The sequence below is a fragment of the Plasmodium berghei genome (assembly GCF_900002375.2).
Source record: "Plasmodium berghei ANKA genome assembly, chromosome: 5".
Classification (NCBI taxonomy): domain Eukaryota; phylum Apicomplexa; class Aconoidasida; order Haemosporida; family Plasmodiidae; genus Plasmodium; species Plasmodium berghei.
Genome location: NC_036163.2, coordinates 777,501 through 789,611, shown reverse-complemented (window position 1 = coordinate 789,611; position 12,111 = coordinate 777,501). Strand labels below are relative to the sequence as shown.

Below are 12,111 nucleotides of genomic sequence, written 5' to 3'. Positions count from 1 at the left end.
AATAACCCTTAATAAGTACGTATGTTATATAATAATATTTTGTTCATTTAATTTGATTTGATTTTGTTCTCACATTTTATGGTTTAAATTTGTATTTCCAATAAAATTAACTAAAATTTTTTATTTCAATGTTTATAAAAATTATTTCCAATAAATAAAATCAAATTTGTATTTATCTCAAAATTTACATGTTCTATATTATTATTATTTATTTTGTTTTAATATTATAATATTCACTTTTTGGTATATAATTATTTATTTGGTTTGCACTTTATTATCATTATTTTTTTGTATTTTTTCAACAAATATTTGAAAAACAACTTATAAATATATATAATAATTGGTGAGCTATTATACATACAGAAATAAGTAATATAAGATACTGATGATAATTATGTTTTTACTAATAATAAAAGCATTTATTTTTGCTTTATTCAAATTAATTTTATATGGCCTTTGCTCATATGCTTAATTATTTATTAAAAATATAAACAATGGGTAATTTAAAGTTTTAAAAATATGTTTCTTCATTTCTTTGCAAATATAACAATCGTAATTTTAGTACAGCGTTCCTACTCCATATACATATATACATACATAATATGCAAAAAAAAATGAACTTATAAATTTTTTTCAGTAGAATTATAAAAATGAAATAATTAGTAAAATTTTATCATCATATATGCATTTATTCATTTTATCGACTAATATATATATATATATATATTTATAACATTGAAATAAAACTTAAATATATGCAATTGCAAATTAAGATGAAACATTTAAATTAAAAGGATGATAAAACATACCTGAAGATAAATATATCGAATATATCAAAATACAAGCATAAAATTGTTATATATATTCCAAACGAATAAAATAACGACAATTTTATAAAAATAAAATATAAAAAGTCAAGCAAATATATTTCAAATCATATAATGAAGAACGACAAAAGGAAACACTAATCAAAATATAAATACAAACATGAAAATGCCAAACAATAAAAATTGAGAATATGAACAGAAGGGTCAATATGATTTATTCCAATTTTTATTTTTCATTTTAATTAAAAAAAAACAAAATTTGATCAATTTTATTTATATATTTTACAAGAAAACAGACATATAATATTATCTTGCCTCTATATTCTTAGTGTTTTATAATTGATTATAAAATTTAATACATCACTAGCTGGTTTTATTTACATATGTATGTTGTATATATAGTATAACATTTATATTTGTGTCATTTTTTTGGTGTGATTATATAAAAAAAACTAAGTCCCATATATGCGAGTATATAATATATATTTTGTAAAATATAGCACATGAATTACTAAAAATTAAGTATTTTGTTTTACTTCTTTTTAAAAGAAACACCATCTATATATACTATTTTTTCTTTGAACAGTATTGAATTTTTTATGTACAACTTAAACTGTTATATTATTTGATTATTGTTTATATATACATATATATTTATATGTTTTATCTTTTCATAATACATATATTGCTCCACAATTTATATCATAATACATGTATGTGTCTGTAAGTGATGAAATGCATTATATAAAAAAAGTATTGTAATTCTTCATCTTTTTCAGTGCCTTTTTATTCTAAATTTTTTACCAAAAATATGATTATGAAATTGTTTTTAAATACATAATATATATATATATATATATAATTAGCATTTGACAAATATGATTTATATATATGCATATATTCCCTCTATTCGAGGTTATAAATAATACAATATACATAGTACAAATAAATTTATATATTCTGTATATTTGTTAATTTCTACATTTTCATATGATTTTAAATTTTGTTTTTATTTGTAATACGTTAAAATAAATATAAAAAAATAGCAATTTTATTTTTAAGGTTCCAAAGAAAAATTTATTCAAATAATATACTGTTTTATTAAAATTACCAAGTAATTTACATATGTGTATGTTATATAATTATAAATAAATATATATATATATTGCACATTTGTTATTTTCCTATTTTTATTTGTAACACTATTTTATTGTTATAAATATACCATATTATAAATATACCATATTATAAATATACCATATTATAAATATACCATATTATAAATAGTTATAAAGCCAGAGTTTTATAAGTGAATAAAATATACATATTGGACAATAGCTACTAATATAACACAGAAATCCCTGAACTAATATAAAACAAAGTAAAACTAAATGTACACTTGGCATAACGCTTTGGAGAAAATAAAAATACATAATATAACAAAAAAAGGGGAAATAAGAGTTAGAAAACAATACAAATTTCATCCATATTTTTGTAACAAAATTATTATTATTATTCATTTTTTAGTAAAAATATATTATGTCTAAATAAATAGACATTGTATACGTATGAAAAAAGCAAACAGAGAAATATTTTTCCAAACTATAAATCAAAATAAAGCATATTTTATAACATATATGTGTATATAGATACTTGTTGATTTTAAATTAGAGTCAGTGAAAAAATTACAAGTGAATAAAATGAACTATGAATAATGAAAATAATTTACAAAAAAAATATTTAAAAAATTGCAAAATAAATATTATAAATTCCTTAAACATTTAAAAGTTTATAATAATATAAAGCATATATTATAATAAATAATTAAAAAAATAGTTATACTAAAAAATATACTTTTTCAATGATGAGGAAGAACAAATAAAATATGAACAAACTATTAAACAAAAATAATAATCAAATACTAATATTAAGAATATGGATTTAAGTATTCAAGAAAACGATAATTGGGTACAATGTGATAAATGCGAAAAATGGAGGAAATTACCTTCAAATACTGATATAAGTAAATTAACAAACACATGGTATTGTAGCTTAAATGGTGATACTCGATACAATTCATGTGAAATAGAAGAGGAAAATGTTATTTCTTCTCAATACAATTTAAACAACAACAATATTTCTACAAATAATAATCCTACTAATCTTTCCGATGAATCATATAAAAATGTGGATTCATTAAAAGATGGTACTAAATTCGAAAGTGAATTTTATAACAATAAAACCCAGGTACATATGAATAACAATAAAATATACGTGAGTAACAATAATGAGATAAATAATTACCAACATAATGCTGAAACTCGTAAACAAATAAATAATATTCACAATGAAGAAAGTATATCACAAAATAGTAATAATTTAAATATATATATAAACCAAAGAAATAATATTTTTTTTAATCACAATTATGAAAATAATATTTTATCAAATAATATAATTTCATCTAACTATAATAATAAAAATAAATATGACATTAAAAAAAATAAAGAAGATAAAAAAAAACAAAAAAATAAATATAATACTAACAAAAAAGAATATGAAAATGAAACTATTTTAAATAATATACCTTTGGATTTTGGAAATTATTCTGGAAAGGGTGTTATTAAATCCCCTTCCAAAATTATCAAAAAAATAAATCATAAGAAAAAGCAAATAAATAGTGAACAAAACAACGTATTTAGTAGTTTCATATATAGTTATGATGAAAAATTTTATAATCATAATAATAACTATACAATTAATATGCTGTATTCAAAATATAGCAAAAAAAATATAAATAAATTTAATAGGAGCAATAGTGATGGAGATATATATAGACATTTCAAAAGTCGAATAAGTTTTAATACCCAATATTATAGTGATACAAATAGTGATTGTCATTTTAGAGATAATATAAGAATGCATAAAAAAAATTATAACAATAATAATAATTCATCATTCTATTCATCTATGCATTCTATTGTCAACAATATATTGAAGAAAAAACAAAAAACAAGGAAACAATCAAATGATAAAAACAAAAATGAAAAATACTTAATAACATCATTAAATAGTAGTAATCTGCAAAAAAATTCAAATAATGTATTAAAAGAAAATAAAAATCATAAAAAAAAAAGTAACAAATATAATATAAGTGATGAAGAAGAATTTGATGATACAAAAATAAAAAAAAATAAAAAAATAAAAGAAATTGTTCATATAAAAAATGAAATAGATCTAAATGAAAGCTATGATAAAAATAGTATTGATAATAAAGATGTTTCAATTTTTCAAAATATTTGTAAAGATGAAACTGGTAATATTATAGGTGAAAATAACTCAAAAGAAACTAATAAATATATTCATAATATGAATAAAATAAAAAATTATATTTCAAAAAAAAATGAAACAAATTCAGAAAAAAAAAAAAATCATGATATAAAAATAAATCAGCCTAATTTTAACCAAAATAAGACTAACAAAAGTGACAAAAATATCAATATCGCTATATATAACGAAACGAATTTAAATTCAAATAGTTATAATAGTGAAAATGTATTAATTAATAAAAATCATATGGGTGATGATAATAAAAATTATTTAGAAAAAAATAACAACCCATTAAATAATGTAGTAAATTGGGTACAATGTGAAAATTGCAAAAAATGGAGAAAAGTTGATGCACATGTTAATGTTACCAAATTACCAGATGAATGGTATTGTTCATTAAACTTTTGGAACAAATATAATAATTGTGATGCCGAAGAAGAAATATATATAGAAGATAATCTTACTCATAAAAATATAAATAATTTAGAAAAAAATCAAAATGATAATATTCTCGATAATTTTCCCAAAGACAAAAATGATAAAAATTCAAAACAAGGGAAAACTAAAGGAAAGAATAGTGTAGATAATAATAATAATATAAAACATAAAAATTATAAAAATTGTAAAAATTTGACGAATAAATATGAAATTAACAACCCTTGCAGTAACTTCAATGATAATAATGACTATGTTGAAAAATACCCCAATGTTAATAATATTGATTATAAAAAACTCCTAAAAAATAAAAAAATCGATCAACATTGGAATAGCATTTGTGCATTTATAAAATTCATTAATAGTTATGATAATAAAACTACTAATAAAAATGTGTGGAGTTTGAGGAACGTAAATTCTATGAAACGGTCAAATTCATTTAGTTGTTATGAAAATAAAACTGTTTATTTTGATTATGAACATGATAAAAATTATTTATCAGATAGCTTTTTACAAATAAAAATTTCAAAAAAAAAATTAATTCAAAAGAATAAAATATATAATTATAAAAGTAAAACTTCACAATTTTTTTATAATCAATTTGGTGGTAATACAAGTTATGATAATTTCCCTTACCATTTATATCCAAACAAAGGTGACATGATAAAGTTTAATAAAACCCACATCACTAATGATAATAAAATTTTCGAAAATAATGACAATGGTAAGGGTAAATTGGAGCAAATTAACGAGCCAGAAGATGAGCAAAATCAAAAAGGAAATAGTTCCCATATACAAGATTCGAGAATGTTTCAAATTATAAATCATAATAATACAAAGCATGCTGATAATTTTGAAAATGTTGATTTTCTCGAAAATGAACACAAATGTGATGGAATTGATGATTCCAAAACTAATCAAGGCGATTCAAATAAAAACATATGGAATATGCTGATAAATAAATTTAGAATTAATAAATGGAAAGGAAATGTTATTAATAAAAATGATGTGAACAAAAATGGCGAAGCAGATACATACAAATGCAATTCTACAGATAACCCTAAAAGTGAAAAGGAGGAAACTAATAAATGTACGTACAATAATATATTTGATTGTGATGATACAATTAACGATTTTTATAATGAAAGAAAATATGAAATAATGAGAAATTATGTTTTATATAATAGGAAAAAAATGGGAAATTATTTAAACTACGAAAAATGTAATGGGGAAGCTAAAAAAAAAAACAATAATAATTCCGATGTCTTTGAAGGCAGTCAAGAAAATAACAATGCTCATAATTATGATAAGCATTTGGAAATGGAAAAAAATAATATTAATCCCTATATATATTCAACTAAATCGAGTTCATACGAACAAAAATCCAACATAGATGGTGATCTTTATATGAACTCTGATTCGAAAAATGACATAAAAATATTATTTGATGAATATTATTTAAATAATGAAAATGTAATGAATACCCCTCCCAAAAGTAAATCATTAAATAGTTCAGATATAAATTATCACAAGTTTTTAATTTCAAACAATAATAAAATGTTGACACAAAAAAGCAATTCTTTTAGTAGATTAAGTACAAATGAATTTGTAAATTTCCCATTTGAAGAATATAATGATGAAAATATATCTCCATTAATCAACCAAAGTAATAAAAATATAATGATAACAGAAAATGAAATAAATAATAATTTTATAAAATTAGAAAACGAAAAACTATATAATTCGTTTAAAGATGACATCAATAAATTGGATTCAGAAAATCAAATAAAAATAAATGATGATTTAAATAATATACATAATAATAGTGATAAAAAAAAAAATAAAATTTTACCAAATTATGAAAAATTTATTGCAAGTGTCAATTATTTTAACAGTTTATCATCACAAATTTATTATCCGGATGAATTAATGAAAACAATTCCGATGGAAAATATTAATGAAACCATTCTAAATAATTCTAACAATTTATATGTTAATAATATATTAATGAAAAAACAAAAAAGTTATAACAACAATGATTCTAGGGAAAAAAATGCGAACGTAAAATCGTTGGTCAATGATTATTTAAATGTCATTGAAAATACAAAGCCAGTTCAAAATAATAATAATAATAAAGGTAGAAAAAAAATGGCCAAAATCATTCCTACAAAAAATCCATTAAAAAATTATATAATAAACAGTAATAAAAATGAAGCGAGTATAAAAAAAAATGCGAAACAAAATCAGCATGTGCAACAGCTAAAACTAAATAACGAAAATAAAAACTCAAAAAATAAAAGTAATGATAAAAATGCATTAAAAAAAGATTTGATTGGAGGAAACGCTGGAAATAGAAAGGACGTGGAAAAAGGCGACAAAAATGATAAAAGTGAAAAAAATGAGAAAAATGAAAACAATGAATACATAACATTTAGCATGCGATGCAACGAAAATAAAAACATTATTAAGGAACTAATAAGAAATCGAAACAATACATTAAATGCAAAAATATCGAAAGGAAATGCTTCTAATCACCCTCTATCCTATAATGATATAGACGATGAATATGATGGAAAACATATAAAAACAACAATATTAAATGCAAAAAATTTAAAAAAACATATACTAAGTAGCAGAGTAATTATATATTCAAAAGGAGCTTCTTTAACATTTAATGTTGAAGAAATAAATAAAAATAGTATTTATTTTTATAATAACGAAGAAATTGATATAGTAAATGGAAACAATGCTACTGAATTTAATTCGAACAACACCAATGTTGCTGCAAATAATTCTAACACTACTAATACAAATAATAAAAATAAAAAAAATATTGATGATGCTAATAAAGATCTACAAAATGATATAGAAAGTAGTAATATATATTTCAATTATGCCCATAATATTAATTTTAGCGATAATAATAATATAGAATTAAATAAAATGAAAAAAGTTGTTACTCAAGTTTTTACTTATGATTATAAAAAATTGGTTAATGAAATTAGTTTGTTTAATGATAATATAAAATTACAAATTCCCAACTTAAAGTATAAATTTAAAAAATATACACATTTGGACGATGATAAAAATAAAGGGAAAAAAAAACAAATTTATCAAAGCCAATTAGATAATCAAACAAGTCATTCATATACTAACCATACCAAAGAACAATTGAATAATGCTATTAAAAATAATGAATACAACGATGAAAACTGTTTGGATGGCAAGAATAGTAATGTAAGTAATGGTGATGAAAATTATGATAAAAATCTCAATATAAAAAATAGTAAAAAAAGTAAAATCAAATTAAAGAATAATAATAATAATAGCAGCATTGATTACTATAAAAATGATGATACAAAAAACAATACTATTAAGAAAAAAAATAAAGGAAAAATTACAAAAAATAATAAAAAAAATAATACTATTAATTTGGAGACTAGCAAAAACTTAGAAATTTCAGATAATCACAATTTTTCTGAAAATGATGACCAAGATAAAACAAAAAATGAAATTTATTATTCCAAAGAAAAAATTACTACAAATAAAAATATTTTAAAACCTGAAATGATCATAATAAATGATCAAATAAGAACTGAAAAATTAAAAAAAGTAAATAAAACTCAGCCAAAACATGTTGCAAAAAACAATACAAAAATTCTTTTCAACAATGACAATATTATTAATAACGATTATGATTCTTTTAAAATTGTAAAACAGATAAATAATAATAAAATTAAAAAAATATCAAACAATGATAATGACGAAGAAGAGAAAGAAACCACCAACCAGCAACAAAATGAATATAAACTCGAGTTAGAAAAATCAAAACATGAACAAAATATTATCATCCCTAATGACCTCACCAATTTAACTGATCAAATTGATAAAAAAAATGACAAATTGTTAACGGATAATAATAACATGGATCATATTTTAAAATCCAAAGAACATAAAGATAAAAATAGTGATAATATTAAACAAAAATATAATTATAGTAGTGGTAGCACTCTTCTTCCAAACGAATTCGATGGAAATAGTGGTGAGCAAAGTCGAAAAAGAAAACGAAAATATTCAAATAATGATAATATTAGTGGTGATTACTACCATCTTGATGATAAACAAAATAAAATTCATAAAAAATATAAAAAAAATAAAATGGGTGTAACAAATAATAATACAAGTCAAAACGAAGGATCTTCTGCTTATGATGGAAATTCGAATATATATGAAGAGGATGATAACAGTCAAATTGATCAAGATATATATGATAATAATAAAAATAAACATAAAAATATTTCGAAACATTGGAATGAAAGTTCTTATAAATCAAAAGAGAGTCGTCGTCCAATTAGCTCGGATAGAAAAAGCAACCGTAAAGAAACAAACTTCCCAACTGATAATCATTTACAAGATAAAGAAAGCAAAGATGAAAGTGGATTCTTTATTATTGACACGAGCAATAGAAGTAAAAGAAAACGATGTATACTTGATGATGACGAAGAAGAGGCAGACTACAAACAGATAGATTATAATAAAAAAGATGATTCAAATGATCATAAAAAAAGATGTTACGATGCAAATAATGACCGCGATAAAAGTGAATATAATAAACATGAAAAAGAATATTATTATTATAAAGATAAATATTACGATGATAAAAAATATCATAAAATTAAAAGAAAAAAATCGTACAGTAATGATAGCCCAAAAAATAAATACCATGAAAATTATTTTGAAAAAGAAGAATATGGTAAAAGTAAATATTATGATGATAAATATTATCGATATAAAAAAATGTATCATAATAATACATTTAATAAAAATGAAATCGATAAAAACAAATACTATAATAGAAATACAAATCAATATAATTATTATGATTACTATCGTCGAAATAGTTACTCGTCCTATAGTGAGAATAATGACGATTCTGATGCCAGGTATTATTATAATAAAAGGAACCGAGATGACAAAAATAGTAGTAGACCCATTATTGAAAATGAAGAATATCGAGAACATTTTTATCATAATCACCATAAAGAATATCATGAATATCGCTCGAAAGATTCATTAAATGATATACATAACAATAAAATACACAGAAACAATAATAAGAGTATCGAATCAGAAAAAAAACTTAAAGAAAATAAATATAATAAATCATATGATAGTGCTAATTATAAAACTCATAATTACGATGATAATAATGAAAATGAGACAAATTTTAATAACAAATATGATAAATTCAACAAAAATAATGGCACAGATGATAACAATGGGGACATCACCCATATGGACAATGAAAAAGTAAATCGTGATAGTAAAATTCGAAATCGGTCAATGACTAATGAGGATAATAAATATGATAATATTCATGATGTATCTAAAAATAAGGGTATAAATAAAGAAGATATGAACCCTAAATATTATAAAAATAATAACCCATATTACTCAGATAAATATGATGATCGACACAGTAATAATAATGAACACGATAAAATAAATAAACGATTTAGCAAAAAATATGATTTTAAGTATGAACATCAAAATGAAAATAAATATAATAAATATGGAGAATATGAAAAACATAATACTAAATATGAAAATAACAGATATGACAAATATGGCCATAACAATAATAAATATGACAACATCAGGCATGATTGTCATCATAATAGGTATAATAATAGTAGAATTGAAGATCGTCGATATGATCGGAATGAACATTATAGATATGATAGGAACGAATATCATAATAAATATGAAAGGAATGGAAATAATTATGAGAAATATCCAAATAAATATAACAATAGTAATAGGCATAACATAATAAATAAGTACGAAAAAAAAATCAAACATGATGACGAAGAATTATTTTCTAATAATACCATTGCACCTCCAAATTCAGAAGAAAAAAATAACACCAATAAAACTTATAAAACCGAAGATAATTTAAAGAGTAAAAATATCAATGAGGATAATAATTACGGGCACCCTATCGACAATAATGATAACAACAATAAAGATGAACTTAATAAATACAACGGAGAAAAGTATAATACTGAAAAAAATAATGATGAAAAAAACGAGCAACATGAACGAAATAGTGAACGACGAAATATTGAACGGGATGATAATAATAATGGAGACATAATAAGTGGTGATTATGAAAAAAAATATCCAGATTACAACAAATACGAAAAAGAACATTATCCAAAAAATGGCGGTAAAAAAACTTTTTATCATCCTGAAAATTATTATAAAAATAAACACACCGAAAATTATAATGATGATGAATATCATTATAAAAAATATAATAAAAATTATGATTATTATGGAAATGGAGAAAAATATAGCATGAACAATAATTATAACAGAAACGGGCATTTTCATACTTATTCAAATAAAAAATTAATTAATAAAAACTATAAAAATTATTATCCACATAGAAATAATAGTCCAACAAGGGATGACATTATAAAAAATAAAATGAGAAATGAAAAATTTACAAATATGAACAATTCGAAATATGGAAATAATATCCATATCAAACAAAATCGAATACACAAATTTTAACAATACATTTTATTGCGCACCAACGATATATTCATAAATGTTATTATGTATAAAAAAATGAAATATATATATATAATATATATTACTTAACTTTTTTCGTTTATTCACAAAAACATAATTCGCTATATCTTCCATATTGTTTTAGCTCCTTATAATGTACAATTATAGACTCAATAAAACACAATATACAACACCCACCCCCCATTAAGTTTTTATGTAATTTATAGCATATATATTTTTTTCCTGTGCATGGAAGTTATAAAATATGTTTTATTTTTATATTTTTAATGTGTTGTATTTATTTATTATTTTTTTGTGGCTTGCCACATTTTATTCGATGCACATATATTAATAAATTGTTATGCTATACTTATATATATATTACTAATAATTTTTTTGAACAATTAAAGATTTTAACTATTTAAAAAATCGTTTACAAATATAAAATAATTAAAAATACGCATTCACTATAGTTTATTTTTATTCAAATGCATACTTTTTATAATACCCTGTCAACCATATTTTAGTGCTAATAAAATGTATAAATAATACAACAAATATTTTATAAGCATACATACAATACAATATCATATTTCGTTTCGTGTAATGAAACTTTAACTTAATAAGTTAAAACTAATTATATTATTTTTACATTTTAAATGAATCCAAATATTATATGCATATCAATTGAAAGATAATGGGATTTGCAATACATCATTTATAACGACCACAACATATATTCCAACTATATATATATATAACTATTAGTAATACGTTAATCCCCACGCTTGCTCATATTATAACATATACACACCTTATTCCCTTATTATTTTACTTTTTAATTATAGTATAACTTATAATATTATATAATACATAATAACCTTATTATTTCACTTATTTAATTATTTTCATAACATGTCCCACGAATCTACCAATCATT

General features: G+C 21.1%; 1 protein-coding gene across 1 annotated transcript; it reads left to right on the top strand.

The window, feature by feature from the left end:
• Window positions 1-2,762: 2,762 nt before the first annotated feature.
• On the top strand, window positions 2,763-11,171 carry PBANKA_0521300 (zinc finger protein, putative; the record flags this gene model as incomplete). The annotated part of the gene is made up of 1 exon (XM_034568467.1): window positions 2,763-11,171. One exon carries the CDS (start codon window positions 2,763-2,765, stop codon window positions 11,169-11,171), a length of 8,409 nt encoding a protein of 2,802 aa, XP_034420454.1.
• Between the last annotated feature and the right edge of the window lie 940 nt (window positions 11,172-12,111).